The 17805-nt window shown below is 36.7% G+C and overlaps 1 protein-coding gene across 2 annotated transcripts in view; it reads right to left on the bottom strand.

The window, feature by feature from the left end:
• Positions 1-17805, bottom strand: part of LOC137438269 (uncharacterized) — an 84239-nt gene continuing 66434 nt past the window's right edge. Inside the window, exons 8-11 of one of the 2 annotated variants that reach the window (XM_068133389.2) lie at positions 4724-4811; positions 3675-3799; positions 2259-2357; positions 1-2112 (exon numbers count right to left, since the gene is read on the bottom strand). In XM_068133389.2, coding sequence (XP_067989490.2) covers positions 2002-2112; positions 2259-2357; positions 3675-3799; positions 4724-4811 — 423 coding nt within the window. In that variant the 3' untranslated portion in view covers positions 1-2001. The remainder of the gene's footprint in view (positions 2113-2258; positions 2358-3674; positions 3800-4723; positions 4812-17805) is intronic. The other variant, XM_068133390.2, reaches the window with a different exon arrangement.

Raw genomic sequence — 17805 nt, 5'->3', positions numbered from 1 at the left:
TCAGGTACAGTCAGGTCATTATTCTCAGGTAAAACAAGCCCGTTCCTCTGCGGTGACATTTGGCGAGCCGAGCCACGCGAGTTCAATATGAATTAATGTTTAGAAATAATGATTTTATCAAAACTCTGTTTATATATAAATCACATTTTTGAACAAATGAGATCAAATTCAGAACTTAAAAAGTGGTGACTGTCACCCAGGACAACGAGGCCTCGCTCAACCCAAACTAGTCTCACTTGGACCAGCGAGCAGATGCTTTCTCGGATGAACAATAGTCAAGCTGAACATGAACATAAATTAGACAACACAGGCCGTTCATGAAACACGCTTCGAACATGCCATGCAAATAAGATATTTATATTCTGTATACTTTGGACAAGAGTAGATTTATGTTCAACTTTACACAATCAGCAAGTAGATTTTATGTATATAGTGAAAGTAGAGTGAATGGTAAACCGGAATGGTCCTCTTCAAATTCCAGTAAAAGTACACCGACGTTTCCCAATGTCTGTCCTGCATCCAATGTATGTACAAGCTTCTCCACAAGGTTTTGCTCAATGTTTTGTTTTTTTAATCGAAACTAAATATTAAAGAACGAACAGAAAGTGAGAGGTTTACCAAATTGAACAAAAATGTTTGATAACTTACAGCCTCAACCCTAAAACATTCCCAATAACTTAACCCCAAGCCACTCCCGACAACTTACAGCCTCAACCCTAAAACATTCCCAATAACTTACCCCCAAGCCACTCCCGACAACTTGCAGCCCCAACCCCAAAACATTTCCAATAACTTAACCCCAAGCCACTCCCGATAACTTGCAGCCTCAACCCCAAAACATTTCCAATAACTTAACCCCAAGCCACTCCCGATAACTTCACCCCAAACCATTCCCGATAACTTAACCCCAAACCATTCCTGATAACTTAACCCCAAGCCATTCCCGATAACTTCACCCCAAACCATTCCCGATAACTTAACTCCAAGCCACTCCCGATAACTTGCAGCCTCAACCCCAAAACATTCCCAATAACTTAACCCCAAGCCACTCCCGATAACTTACAGCCTCAACCCTAAAACATTCCCAATAACTTAACCCCAAGCCACTCCCGACAACTTGCAGCCCCAACCCCAAAACATTCCCAATAACTTAACCCCAAGCCACTCCCGATAACTTGCAGCCTCAACCCCAAAACATTTCCAATAACTTAACCCCAAGCCACTCCCGATAACTTCACCCCAAACCATTCCCGATAACTTAACCCCAAACCATTCCTGATAACTTAACCCCAAGCCATTCCCGATAACTTCACCCCAAACCATTCCCGATAACTTAACTCCAAGCCACTCCCGATAACTTGCAGCCTCAACCCCAAAACATTCCCAATAACTTAACCCCAAGCCACTCCCGATAACTTAACCCCAAACCATTCCTGATAACTTCACCCCAAACCATTCCCGATAACTTAACTCCAAGCCACTCCCGATAACTTGCAGCCTCAACCCCAAAACATTCCCAATAACTTAACCCCAAGCCACTCCCGATAACTTAACCCCAAACCATTCCTGATAACTTAACCCCAAGCCATTCCCGATAACTTCACCCCAAACCATTCCCGATAACTTAACTCCAAGCCATTCCCGATAACTTCACCCCAAACCATTCTCGATAACTTAACTCCAAGCCATTCCCGATAACTTACAGCCTCGACCCCAAGCCATTCCCGATAACTTCACCCCAAACCATTCTCGATAACTTAACTCCAAGCCATTCCCGATAACTTACAGCCTCGACCCCAAAACATTCCTGATACCTTAAAGCCTCAACCCCAAAACATTCCTGATACCTTAAAGCCTCAACCCCAAACCATTCCTGATAACTTACAGCATTAACCCCAGGCAATTCCAAATTGGATCAAGCCCACGGGAAATATGAGCTTGTCATCTGGTTCAAGTCCAGACAAATGGAGCAGCAAGGAGAGGACAGCTCTTGGGGGTAGTTCATGCAAGGTCCTGCAAGTTGATGGTGCTTCCAGGAAAACCAGTCACGGATGAGGAAGGGAGAGGAAAGTCCTCTCCTGCTCCTTCATCTTCCACACTCAACGGCTGCTCCTGCACACAATGCAAAGGAATTTGAAGAACATTTTCGGTGTGTTAGATCATGATAACGTTAAAATCGAACCCGATCAATGCGCGAACCTAGTAGAATACAGGTAACGCTACCACATTCCTACCTTGGAGCGAAATGGCCTACCCACCTGTAAGATGTTCACAGGGAGATCAGCTGGGAGTTGCGAATGAGGAACCTGAGCTGAGAGGCTGAAGCTTAGGTCTGGTTCTCCTGTGCCTTCGTCCTGCTGGAATGGAACAAAATAGATAAACAAGAAAGAGCAATCAGAGATTGCAAACACTTGCCAGTATGTATTTTCAGTGGTTTTTAAGGCTTTTGTGTTAAAACAAATATGGTGGCTGAACCACGTGACTGATGACATCATCATTATTTGTTTTCTAAACTAATTTACTCCTAGATTATGCTCAAGAAATTTCATCTTGATCGGATGAAGTTTTGTACTTGTCGAATTATGAGGTCGTAATGGAGGCACCTATGACATCATCATTAACATATTTTATTCCCCATGGAGAGTTCTTTACAATGAGCCATGTCTCAATTCTTTCTATTCAGCACTTTCGGAGATATAGAGGTGCAAAGTTTTTCTGTTTTTCCAAGATGGCGGCCGAACCACGTGACTGATGACGTCATCATTATTTGCTTTCTAAACTAATTTATTCCTAGATTATGCTCAAGAAATTTCATCCTGATCGGATGAAGTTTTGTACTTGTCGAATTATGAGGTCGTAATGGAGGCACCTATGACATCATCATTAACATATTTTATTCCCCATGGAGAGTTCTTTCAAATGAGCCATGTCTCGATTCTTTCTATTCAGCACTTTCGGACATATGGAGGTGCAAAGTTTTTCGGTTTTTCCAAGATGGCGGCCGAATGACGTGGCCGATGACGTCATTATTTTTTTTCTCCACCAGTTTATGCCGACATGGCGCTCAAGAAATTGCATCTTCATTGGATGAAGTTTTGCACTTGTCGAATTATGACATCATAATGGAGGCACCTATAACATCATCATTAACATATTTTATTCCCCATGGAGAGTTCTTTACAATGCGCCATGTCTCGATTTTTTCTATTCAGCACTTTCGGAGATATAGAGGTGCAAAGTTTTTCGCTTTTCCATGATGGCGGCCGAACCACGTGACCGATGACGCCATCATTATGTTTTTTCTCCACCAGTTTATGCCGACATGGCGCTCAAGAAATTGCATCTTCATTGGATGAAGTTTTGTACTTGTCGAATTATCAAATTACGACGTAATAATGGAGGCCTTGGGCCGAGAGAGTTAAAAATTGGGCACAGTCTATACCAGGGCAAGACAAATATGTGTGTGAAGTTCGGCGATTCTATGTGCAACGATGTAGACGTAGTGCTGCGAACAAACAGACAAACAGACAAACCAACCGATCAACATACTTGCCGGAATCTTTTCCGGCAAGTAACAAACAGGGGTGAAAACATAACCTGCATCCACCTTTGGTGGTTGAGGTAATAAAGAAGATAAGGAATGTTGGACATGCTTATCGAACACTCCACATTACCTGAAGGAACTGGTTTTGCATGAACTGCATGCCAGCCGATCCCAAGGTGACAAATCTTGCTGCACTCACTGCTGATGCTGGGGTAACCTTGCCTGCTTTATCTTTCTTACCTGCACCTTGTACCGCTGTAATACACACAAAATCTTTTAGAAATCCATTCATCAACAATCACAATTAATGTTTGCAACAAGTCAGGAGACGACGATGGTTCACGAGCGAGCGGTATTCAATGACAAAGGACGGACTACAACCGAAACAGGCCCGGAAATGTCAAAACGAAGGTTACTGACCTTGAAATGAGATAGAAAATAATGTATAATCGAGTTATGAGGTTAGTTAGCGGTGAAAAATGAAATGAAAAAAAAAAGAAAAATGAAAAATCAAGCTCCGTGGGGCTAGACACGTGACATTGGCCTAACCAAATACCGAAACCCCTGTCAGATTCCACCAAACCCCTCGGGGAAGATGTAGCTTGAAATCGATTACCCCCTAAAAAGACATCTTTTTCGGGCGTGGCTCCGCCCACAATGGGCGCAATACGCCCACTCTAGGCAGGACACAACTAGATCATGATATCGACCTCCCACCCAAGTTTCATCAAGATCGGATGATGTCATCGGGTAGTTATGCTGCGGACAGACACACAGACAGACGCACACACATGACGAATATAGTCGTCACTTGATAACTCGTGAAGCAAAATTCGGTCATGAGAAATGTAACCTTTAACAACAGGGCTCATGATTGGCTCAATGCGACTCACACATGGTGCATTTGGTAGTATTTCCAACTTGTTAACCAAACCCAGAGGTTGTGACTTTGGAATAACCGTAAAACAGCTGTTCAGTGTAATTGCAGGAAAATCATCCAATGATAATTATTGTTTCATGCAATTAAATACCCCGAGTGCAGCAAAACCGTTACACATTATCATCACAAGGAACATTATCACAAGCTAATTTGTCATTCGCGTATAATGGGATTCCACCTGGTTAATATTCGATTCAACATAACACTTTCTACTCCCATTAATTTTATCGGCACTTTACCTGCAGTGTGCACCTGCGAGCCTTTTCGTTTCCTTCTCTTTGCAATGTGCACGGCACGCAGGTCGGTACGTGCAGAACCACGGCTAGCCTGCATTCACCCACGTCAAGATTCACCATAACACTACTTGCACACACATATATATATATAAAACAACACAATATCTATAATAATAAATGTCAGTATGTGTGTGTGTCTCCAAGACGACAAAGCCATGAAACCTAACGGCCCAAAACTATATATACAGTCACGTGAAAAAGTAAGTACACCCCACGTAAAGTTTTGACTTTTTCAACATATTTCAACATGCAGCTATTTGATCTTCATTTCAACAATATTGATAGATAAAGGTGATATAATATAACAAATATCATGAAACATTTACATTTTGTAGTCCATTGTATAATTTAAATAAACATAAATGCAAATTTCGCATGTGGAAAAAGTAAGTACACCGTTGGCTCTAATAGGTGGTATTGCCCCCTTTGGCAGAAACAACCTCAAGTAGGCGTTTCTTAAAACTGTCTACCAGTCTCTGACATCGACTGGGAGAAATGTTTGCCCACTCCTCCATGCAGAATTCTTTCAGCTGTGCGATGTTTGAGGGGTTTCTTGCATGCACAGCTCGTTTCAAATCCCCCGACAACATCTCGATGGGATTTCGATCCGGGCTTTGACTTGGCCATTCCAGAACCCTCCATTTCTTTCTTTTCAGCCATTCCTTGGTAGATTTACTGGTATGTTTAGGGTCATTGTCATGTTGCAAGGTCCACGTTCGGTTGAGCTTCAATTCTCCGACAGATGGCCTCACATTATCCCCAAGCACCCTCTGGTACAATGAAGAATTCATTGTGGATTATATGATGGTGAGCTGCCCAGGCCGTGATGCAGCAAAGCTGCCCCAAACCATAATATTTCCACCACCATGCTTTACAGTTGGTATCAGGTTCTTGTGTTCAAATGCTGTCTTTGGTTTTCGCTAAACATGTCTTCTGGTACTGTGGCCAAATAGCTCTACCTTTGACTCATCTGTACAGAGCACATTGTTCCAGAAGTGCTGGTCTTTGCCTCGGTGTTCATTGGCAAACTTTAGTCTTGCCCTGATGTTCTTTCTGGACAGCAAAGGTTTCCTCCTGGCACACCTCCCATGTAGATCAAATTCGTGCAGCCTCTTTCTAATGGTAGACTCGTGCACTTTGACATCAACAGTGGCAAGAGCTACCTGTCGGTCCCGTGATGACATTCTGGGGTTATTAGAGACTTCTTTCAGCATCTTGCGGTCTGCACTCGGGCTGAACTTGCTGGGGCGGCCTGGCCTGAACAAGTTGGCAGTTGTTTGGAATCTTTTCCACTTGTAGATGATCTTCCGGACAGTCGAATGATTGATTTCAAATAGTTTGGAGATCTTTTTAAATCTCTTCCCAGACTCGTAGGCATCTATAACCTTCTTTCTGAAGATCTCAGAGAGCTCTTTTGATCTCGGCATGGTGACGCCGCACACTTCAACAACAAAGAGCAAACCAAACTAAATGTCTGAGGTTTAAATAAGACAGGTTCCTCCAAAATCCTCTCTAACGATGTTCTAATCATTTGCACCTGAGCTGGTGCACCTGATTCTAATTTTAGGTATTTGAAGTAGTGATAAATGTAGGGGTGGACTTACTTTTTCCACATGCGAAATTTGCATTTATGTTTTTAAAAATTATACAATGGACTACAAAATGTAAATGTTTCATGATATTTGTTATATTATATCACCTTTATCTATCAATATTGTTGAAATGAAGATCAAATAGCTGCATGTTGAAATATGTTGAAAAAGTCAAAACGTTCCATGCGGTGTACTTACTTTTTCATGTGACTGTATATATATATATATATATGTAATATAGAACATATATGTTATAAATAATATATATAAAATATAAGGGAACTCCAAAGGAGTGCACAAATGGAAATTGGGTGTTTGGGTAATTTTAAATACAGGACTCCTTTTTAAGATAATTAATGAGGTGTTCATCATAAAAAAACCCAACGCCTTACCAAGATGGAGGCACGCCATCTTGGTCAGTCTGTTGTAACCTTGCTGCAGTCTTAAGCCACCATTTTGTTTCAGCCTGCACAAATATGCCTTGCCTTGGAACAGGCTGCAATGGTTTCTATCTTTACGACAAAGTGCTAAAAAATTATTATTTCACTTTTAGTCCGTGGGCTGAGTAGGGTTTACATGCACCCCCCCCCCCCCCCACACAACTTAACTTCCCGGGTATGTCCATGTACCCCCCACCCTAGGGGTTAGGAAAAACCATGTTGACAGAAAAAAAACTCATTCCCTCATAGTTTGACCTCTGGTGACCTCATTAGTGACCTCATTTGCATATAACACATATCATTGTAAAGAGTGTCCCAGGACAAACATTTTGAGGGGTCATATGCAACCATAGGATGACTAGGTAAAAAGTTATGGCCATTTGAATTTCGCCTACCCCTACTTTTTGGAAATCACTGACACAGGGGGGGGGGGGGGTAACATCAAAATATGCGTGGGAGGTACCTTGGGAATGAGTTTTATTTCTGTTGACATGGTTTTTCCTAACCCCTAGGGTGGGGCGTACATGGACATACCCGGGAAGTTAAGTTGTGGGGGGGGGGGGGGGGGGGGGGGGGAGGGGTGCATGTAAACCCTACTCAGCTCACGGACTATTTCCTCACATATCATCGAATGCCTTGATCTTCATGATTCGCTGTATACATCACTTTCGCTGGTGCTATAGTTTTCATATAAAGAGGTTGGAGCGATTCTATGCATTATATGATGCGATTTTCCACGATGGAATGTCATGGATCAATTTAAATATTATGACCAAAATCTGTCTGCGGATTTGAGCATCGAATCTCGTGAACTAATTAAGTGTTGAAATCTGGAGTGAAATCTGAAAATTTAAAGGAATTAGCGATTCTTACAACTGTGTGTGTGTGTGTGTGTGTGTGTGTGTGTGTGTGTGTGTGTGTGTGTGTGTGTGTGTGTGTGTGTGTGTGTGTGTGTGTGTGTGTGTGTGTGTGTGTGTGTGTGTGTGTGTGTGTGTACACTCACATGGGTTGAAGAGAAAGATTACAAAAAGGTTTTATAAAACATCGTTACATCCTCACAACAAGAATTGGATGATTTGGAAGTTGGATATTATTTTGAGGTTGATTTGAAATATCCTGAAGAACTTCATAATAAACACGACGACCTGTTAAAGATATGCCCCTGTTGAAGCCCCTGTTAAAGAATGTCCGAAAGAAGAATGGCTGATTGATTTATCAACGAACATTTCATATAAAAGGTAAACCAACAGAAAAATTACTTACTACATTATATGATAAAGAAAATTATGTTTTACACCAAAGGAACTTAAAGCAATATGTATTGGCAGGATTGATAGTAACGAAAGTCCATAGAGTTATACAGTTGAACCAACGTCATAAAAACATTGCCTCAAACAGGGAACCATGATTGTCATGGGGCCCGCAAGGCTAACCACCGCTCTAGTGGGGAAAATGGCCTTAAAATGATCATTCATATTCATATTCAACGTCATTGGATTAAGGAGTATATTGATTTTAACACTCAAAGGAGAACCGAAGCAAAAAACCGATTTTGAGAAAGACTTTTATAAATTGATGAATAATTCTGTATTTGGAAAGATGATGGAAAATCTTAGGAATAGAGAAAACATAAGACTTACTACATCTATGGAGCAAGCATCAAAATTAATTAATAAACCTAGTTTTCAAAGAGAAGTGGTGTTTTAAGAGAACTTTGTCGCTATTCATTTGCAAAAAGAGGGTATTAAAATGGATAAACCTATTTATATAGGAACAACGGTTCTTGATTTATCAAAATTACTAATGTATGATTACCTTTACAATAACTTGAAAAAGAAATATCAAGATAATGTTTCTCTACTTTATATGGATACGGATAGTTTTATTTTAGAAATTAAGACGGGAGATGTTTATTCAGATATGCTTGAGGATAGTGACTCGTATGATACGAGCAATTATAAGCCAACCGATAAGTTGTTTTCCTCAAAGAATAAAAAGGTTATTGGAAAGTTTAAGGATGAATTAGGAGGAAAGGTAATGACTGAATATGTTGGATTGAGAGCTAAGGCTTATGCTTATAAATATATTGATGATAATAATATGGAAAGATGTGATAAGAAGTTAAAAGGAATAAAGAAAGGCGTTATCAAAGAAGAAATAGAGTTTGAACATTATTATAATTGTTTAATTTTAAAGAAAGAGGAGTTTAGAAAAATGAATACGATAAGAAGTTATGCACATCAATTATATACGGAGGAGGTGAACAAGAAAGCTCTTGAGGCTTATGATGATGATAAAAGGTTTATTTTAAACAATGGAATTGATTGTCGCTCTTATGGGAACATGTACATAATTAAAAAATAAATTAATCTAATAATAAAATGAGTTATTGTATCAAGTGTAAAAAGAAAACCAAAACTAAAAATATATCGTATGATATAAATAAAAAGAATAGAGTTTATGAAAAGGGAGAATGTGTAATATGCGGTGCGGGTCTAAAAAGTGTCGATTCATCTAAAAGTGGGGGTGATATACAAAAATTTCTATCAGGTAGTAGGTTTACAACAATGGGGATTCCAGGGGAACTACATATACTGGGGTATTCCTTCTGTGGCCCTGGAACAAACTTGGAAAAAGAACGAGATGAAAATGACAATCCTAAACCGTGGTCTAAACCCATAGACAGGGTTGATGAGACGTGTATGAAGCACGACATTGCTTATCGTAACACCGATACATTATCCGGAAAACATGAAGCCGATAGAGAAATGCTGTATAATTTGTCTTTGATACGAAAACCAACGTTGAGAGAGAAACTTGTTAGGCCTCTCGGGAAGAAGGTGATAGCTCTTAAATTGAGATTTGGGGTGGGGGCTGCCCTTCAAATAAACTACTAAACTCCAAGAGTGATATTAAACCTAAGGAACGAACCATTTTAGCTAATGAGTTACACAAACCTATCACAAAGTTTAAACGAAGGAAGGTTTATTCCAAAGGTGTTGATTACATCTGGTCTGCTGATTTAATTGAACTAAATAAAAATAATGATAAAGGGTACAAATATGCTTTAACCGTTATTGATTTGAGGAGTAGATTTGCCTGGGTTGTTCCCCTGAAAAACGAGAGGTAATACTCTGATGTTAGCCTTCCAACAGATATTTAATAAAAGTAAGAGAACACTGAAGAAGCTGTGGACCGACAAGGGGACGGAGTTCGACAACAGCATATTTATGAAATTTCTTAAAAGGCGCATGCGATTTGCACTTCTGGAAGAAGAAGAGCTCTCTTCCGGTCGTTCGATTTGGACTCTTCTCTTCTCGGAAGCTCTTCTGCCTCTTCCCGTTATCCAGCAGAAGAGGCACGGGCTCTTCGAAAACAAAATGGCCTCGCCGATTACTTTGAAAGAACTTTGTCATACATGACACGTTGATATTACAGCTGTATGGCAAAAGTTTGCTTAACAGGCTTAACTCACTTCATCACGAGTTATATTTTACTTATTTGTTGTTTTCTTGGTAATTAGTGAGTGATATGGGAGTGATATATATGCCGTTTTCACCCATAATTTCAGTCATGGAGAAACACTGCTGGTTATACTTACGCAGCAAAACTTGCAAGTGAAAACACAATCTGGATATTTGCATCAATTTGTGATGTAGTGTCATCTTTGTCTAATTCTTCCATCATGAGCGCGAGTAATACATGTTTAGCCGCCATCTTGCCTCACTTCTGCCTGTTCGGCACAAAGCAATCCTCCGGAAGAGGCTTCTGTCTTCGGAAGAGACCAAATCGCACGCGCCTAAAGAGCATGACATTACATTATACAGCAGTAGTGTAATAATGTTGGTTCTGGGACACCCCAAATCCCCATTCACTTACATGTTAATTTTTCCATTCCCTCATTGCCCCTAAACACCTCTATTTCTCTCACCCTGTTCTTTACGAACCTTCTAACCTTTTGACATGTTATCCTTATTCATTAGACCACTTAAACAATGGTCCTTCTGTGTGAACCTGTGATCCTTCTGACCTTATGGACCTTTTAACCTTTTACTCTTAATATCATCTGGTGAATCATCTTTGACCCACTCAAACAACGACCCTACAAATATTTGTTTATGTGTGGGAAATAATTTAATTCTCCTACAACTATCCTCACCGTCTAATACATTAACAAAAAATATGTTTGAGTTTGGTTCTTTATCAAGATATTTTAACTGAGCTAAAATAAAATGATAAACCTCCCTCAATGTTCTTGTCTGAGCGCCTCCTCTCCCACATACCATTTTAAAATTAATGTATATATTTTCCTGACAACCATCAAAGTTTTCCGTCCACTCAAAAATATTTTAATCTTTTTTACCCAACTCACCGGTATTTAAATTAATTCTCTTATTTGTTTTGTGAACTTTTTTACCAGTTGCCTTTTCAATTATACCTATTTGATATTTTTCACATTCATTATGTTTTCCATTTATATACCAAGGTTGATTACACCTCCACTCTTTAGTCTGGTTGATACTTGGTTCTATCATTTATATAATAGTAAAAAGGCGGCGGTAGCCCGTTAAAATCCCTAACCCCCCTTTTTAACTTATCACTTATATACTTATATAACCATAAGGGAGACTATCAATTCCATTTTCTAAAATAAACCTCTTATCATCAAAAGCCCCCAATGCTTTCTTATTTATCTCTTCTGAATATAATTGATGTTTATAACTTCTTATTCCATTAATCTTTCTAAACTCTTCTTTCTTTGTTGTTAAACAGTTATAATAATCCTTAAAGTTTATTGTTTCTTTAATAACATTTTTCTTTACACCTTTTAACTTCTTATCAGTCTTTTCAACGTTATTCACAATGTATTTATAAGCATAAGCCTTTGACCTCAATCCCACAAATTCACTCATAACATTTCCTCCTAATTCATCCTTGAACTTTCCAATCACCTTTTTATTTTTAGAAGAGAACAACTCACTCTCTGGACTGTAATTACTCGTGTCATAGATATTAATGTCTCTTTTCATGTCTGAATAAACATCGTTGGTATTAATTTTCAAAATAAAACTATCTGTATCCATATAAAGTAGATTAACATCATTTTGATATTTCTTCCTCAAGTTATTATAAAAGTAATCATACATTAATGACTTTGATAAATCAAGAATTGATGTTCCAATATAAATAGGTTTGTTCATTTCAATACTCTCTTTAATCAAATGGATCGCACAAAAGTTCTCAGTAAAGACCTCAGCTCGAGTAAAACTCGGTCTATTAATTAATTTTGATGCTTGTTCCCAAGATGTTGATAGTCTGATATTTTGTCTTTTCCTCACATTCTCCATAGTCTTACCAAAGACCGCATTATTCATCAATTTATAAAAGTCTTTCTCAAAATCTGTTTTTGACTCTGTTCTTCTTTGTGTATTAAAATCAATGTACCCCTTTAACCAATGACTTTGATTGAACTTTAGAACCCTATGGATCTTCTCTACTCTTAGACCTTTTGATAAATATTGTCGCAAATTTCTTTGGTGTAGAACATAATTTTTCTTGTTATATAATGTAGTAAGTAATTTTTCTGTTGATTCACCTATATCAAACGATCGTTGATAATCACTCAACCATTCTTTCTTTGGACTTTCTTTCTCACAAGCAAATGGGAGATCTGTGTGTAGGTTATGGAGTTCCTCTGGATATTTTAAATCAATTTCAAAATAATAACCAACTTTTTCTTCATCCAATTCTTTTTGTGTAGAGATACATACATCTTGTAAAACGTTTTTGTAGTCTTTTTCCTTTACCCATATACGTTTTCCATAAGGAAGAGCCTGAGACATTGCCCAGCCATACAGGTTGTTCGCGTCATAGTACATCAAGTAAGAACTCTCTTTCGTTGGATCATAATTTGGAAGATATTTGTTATTTGCTTTTGCGTATCTACTCGAGCAGACTTGTGAAATTCCACCTCTTTTTGCCTTTTCAATCATCAAAAGCATATCAACATCGGTTATCAAATCCAAATCTTGTTTTGTCATTTTCAACATCGCACTCCAGGCCAATCCAGGTGCTGTGTAGTAGTGAGCAGGATCCAATCCATATCCAGTGCGACAAACAGATCTAAAGGCTTCAAATACATCGGCCAATAAAAGCACATCAGTTTTGAGATACAAATCGTGATACTCGCCAAGATTCTTGATGTTATATTTTTCCCAAACATTTTGTGCGTGTACATAATCTTTATCAGATATATTACTGTTGTTTAATTTGTTATAGAAATTTTCTTTTGAAGGAAGTTGTGTTTCATTGAATCTCTCAAATGAGTCCATATAGTCATAGGGGTAAATTCCCTTTTGTGTTAGAAAATCTTTATCTAAAAAATACTCTGAAAGACATGGAAACTCTTTTAGATTTTGAACCAAGTTAGCCAATGGACTTGCCATGAATTTAAATGTATCAATAAATCTGATATGAGTAATAGGAGATGTGTGAATTGTTTTTGTGAATGAAATGTATTTCTGATCCGTGTTTGGAATTGCTGAGATACTTCCAGAAGTCTTTGAGAGTTCCTTGATAAATAGATGTGTATCATAATGAGCGTTGTTATGAAGAAAGACAGGAATGAAAGAGGGGAGTTGATAATTAATATTACAACTTTGATGAGCCGGACCTCTATATTTACCAGTGAGATGACAATGGTCTCTAACCTTTAGACCTTTACCAATTTTCTTCTCACAAATATGACAGTCAACCTTTGGCTGTCTAAATTCTCTTTTTTCTTTACTTGTTAAGGACATTGGTTTATTGGTTTCTCTCATTATCTTGGTTAATCGGACACAGTCTTTTTCTAGTCGTTTCACAAACTCCTCTGGGGTATTTGAGCCTCTATACACCTCTAACTTGTTATATTCATCACCAACGGATGATTTGATATCTATCTATAATTCCAGTAATCTCTGTGTGTGTGTGTGTCTGTGTGTCTGTGTGTTTGTTTGTCTGTGACCGCTGTTTCTCGACAACCACGGGTCCGATATACTTGAAACTTGCCAGGTATATTGCTGGGGACCTGAGGATGTTCCTTTTCAAGGTTTCATATTAATCGGAGAAGTAGTTACCGAGCTATGGCGATTTCTTTACCAAACTCCGCAAGCCGTTCGCTTTGGCTTTGCGAATGGACCAAACCATTTCATGTAAATAGAGGGGGGGGATTGTCACCGTACTCGCAAGCCGTTCGCTTTGGCTTTGCGAATGGACCAAACCATTTCATGTAAATAGAGGGGGGGGGATTGTCACCGTACTCGCAAGCCGTTCGCTTTGGCTTTGCGAATGGACCAAACCATTTCATGTAAATAGAGGGGGGGGGGATATAATTTTAGATATATATATAGTACGGGCATGCCCTAGTAATAACAAAAACCACAAGGAGTATGTTTTTGATATTTATTTGTGTATGATTCTTTTGGATCTGGAGAAGCAGTATCTATTTTTTCTAGAATACTTTCAAAATCAGCATATATAACAAATGGATGTTTGATCTTTTTATTTTCATCTTTGAATGTGATCTTTGAGCCTTCTTTAGGCATATTGATTACCGTTGATTTATGTTCGCCACAATAATTTGAATGTTTATCTAATCTTTCTTGTGAATTGAAGAAGTTAAGACAACGCAAACAAATATATATTTTATTTGTTCTCTTACAGACTTGTGGTTTTATTAATTTAGCAATATCTTTGATGTATGTATAATGTGAATTTTCCTCTGAATTAAAATATAGAAGATTAATATGAGTTTGTTTACAATTGTTAGAAAGCTTTAAAACCTGAATGTTGTTTGTTTCTGTTAGACCATAAACATTAACTGATAAATTATTCATCTTTTCAAATTTAGGAATATCATTTAAAGTCATCGGAAACTTTAGATCTTTCGTATTTAATGTATTCTCATATTTTTTATAATGAGATACTCTTTCATCATGAAAATGTGGAGGATGTAAGTGTGCTAAAATAGACCAGAGAAAACATTTATTGTCTTTATTTTTGATATTGATAACTGCTTTTCTATTTTTGATAACACTGGGTAAATCAATGTAAGAAGAAGCTTTTAGAGGATCTGATTTGAGAATATGAATGTCCATGTAAATAATTTTTCCTATATTGAATCCACTTCCTACGATTGAATTATCCACATCTTGCTCTTGTTTAATAAGTTCATCATAGACTCCTGATGTTTTAAAATCTTGATATGAAGATATAAAGTGTGGCTCAGTTCTCATGTATGGTGTATCTATAACTCCTTTATCCTTTGTCATTTCTAATTTTACCCCCATATAAAATTTAAGTGGTTTCATTTCTTTTAGTGTTTTTTCAATCAATGTTTGAACAGCAGGTTTGACTATTTCTACAGCATCAACTATAGACTTTGGTTCGGGAGGTTTGAAGTTAAAGATTCGAATCCTGATATGTCTTTTGAAAGCACCATCAGTATTTTTAATAGTAAACAATTTTGACAAGTGTTTGTTAGTTTTAAGATGGGCTTTAAACCCCTTCTTGAGGATGGTTGTTTTTACAGACCTTACAATGTTTTGTTTTAGGTGGAAGAGGGGAAAGTTTGTTAAGAATGTTGTATGTATGTTTTGCGGTGAGAATATGTTGTTTATAATATTTTACTTCCTTCTCGCAAGTATCACAATAAACCATATTTATAGCGTGAGAAAACGTGATGTTTTATATATATCACTGTGCTTAAAATAAAACACTTTTGAGCTTTACAGCTCCGTTTTATATATATCGCTGTGCTTAAACTAAAACACTTTTTCACTCAGAATCATCTAAGTCATAACTATCACATGAATACTCAGAATCATACTCAGAGTCATCAATAAAGCTACTCTCATAACTATCATTTGAGCACAAACTATTAGTATCATAACTATCATCTGTGTTCAATGAAATACTATCATCACCATCGTCCGAGTTCAATGAAATACTATCATCACTATCGTCCGAGTTCAATGAAATAGTAAAATCTTCACTGCTGTAATGACTCATATTTAATTAGCAGAAAAAACCTTTCCATCTATACCAATATACTTTCTTTCATTAACGGATTCAATCTCTACATTTTTAATATCAAAAGTTATTTTTAAATAATCTCTAACTATCATAGAACGAAATGACATTTCACCAGAAATATTAACATCATTCATTTTACTTAGATCTACACCCTTTGGATTATTAAAGTAAATACAAATTTCTCCACGAGTATTGTTGATGGTCTTATCATTCTTTTTCAAAGTATCGTGGTCAATCACTTTTTCAAGCTTTGAATAAATTGCCAGGATAGAGGAGAAACTTTTGTTAGATTTACTTTAATGGATGTCTTTCCAGGTATAGTTAGAGCTCTTCCTTTAAATGAAATAGAGGGGCTCATGTTATTTTCCATAACTGGTTTTACCCAAAAATTTCCATATTTATCTTTGTTCAATTTAACATCTTTGACATATTTTTCTATATCTTTCACCGAAGTAGAGATTGATTGAAATTTGTCTTTTGTGCTTTGAAACATTGTATTTATTAATGAATAAACTTGCGTTTAGTTTAAGTAAAAATTTACCATATAAATATGATAAGTTCTGAAGGATATTTAGAATTTCCAGACTCTCCATATGATAAATTAGAGAATTGTCCGGCTTGTGATAGAATAGGGCTTAATAATGAGGGTTCATATAAACAATGTATTTTCTGTGATTTAATTTTAATTAATGATAATAAAAAAAATAAAAAAATATATAACTCTTTAAATTAGAACCAAAAATGAATTACTTTACAAGATTAATAAGAGAGATAAATGTTAAGTATTGTGATGATAATACACCATTTCTTTCAAGGGAAGAGACTATTTGTATTGAGGAAATGTATAAGGGTTTAATGATATTTATTATTCAAAATAATTTTAATGGAAATGTTAATACAAGATACTATATAAATAAAATAATGAATTATTTTGAAATTAAACCCGAACTCAGGATAAAATATAGAGTTTCTAAAATAGCTCAAAAAAAGTTAGATGACTTGTTTTCCAAATATATAAATGAATGATTTTTTACCCGTTTGGGAAAATAAGATAAAATTTAATAACCATAAAAACATTCCAAATTCATTGAGATGTCTAATAGTTGGTTCAAGCGGATGTGGAAAAACCTGTTTACTTTTAAAGATGCTCCTTGGTCCTAATTTTTTAGATTATGATAATTTAATAATTTTTACAAAGTCTAGTTTTCAACCCGAGTATCAACTACTCTCACAGGGTTTTAATGCAGGTCTTAAAAAGGAAGACATTATCGGTTTATTTAAACTTCAAAACAAACTAAATGATTATAATATTGAAGATATAATACAATTATTTTGTGATACACAGAAATCAAAATCGAAACCAAAACCCATAACTTGTATTCTCAGTGATAATACGGATGATATACCTTCACCTCAAGATTTAGATAAATCAAAAAAGAACCTTGTCATCTTTGATGATTGTGTTAATGAGAGAAACCAAACAGTAATGGATAGCTACTATACAAGAGGGAGACATTCTTCTTGTAATTGTATATATCTTAGTCAATCATATTTTCAACTCCCTCGACGCTCAATAAGAAACAATGCCAATACTTTTATTTTATTTAAGTTAAATTCAATAGATGTAAATAATTTTTGGAGAGATAATTGCTCTACGTTATGTAGTAAAAAAGAATTTGAAAATTATATGAAACACACGATTGAAAAATATAAATATATTGTTGTGAAACAAGATGAGATATTAAAGGATGTATTTTTATTTTAAACATAATTACATATATAAATGATAACTATTATTATTAATCTTGTGGGTAAATCTGCTTCAGGAAAGAACTTTCATAAATCTAAACTCTTGAATAGTAAAAATGAAAAGATTGTAAGTTTTTTAAAAAAACACCCTATGATTCGTTTTGTGAGT

This window comes from Myxine glutinosa, chromosome 12 (genome assembly GCF_964187855.1).
Source record: "Myxine glutinosa chromosome 12, kmMyxGlut1.1, whole genome shotgun sequence".
NCBI lineage: Eukaryota > Metazoa > Chordata > Myxini > Myxiniformes > Myxinidae > Myxine > Myxine glutinosa.
The sequence above is the reverse complement of the archived record's forward strand: the minus strand, read 5'-3'. Positions and strand labels throughout refer to the sequence as shown.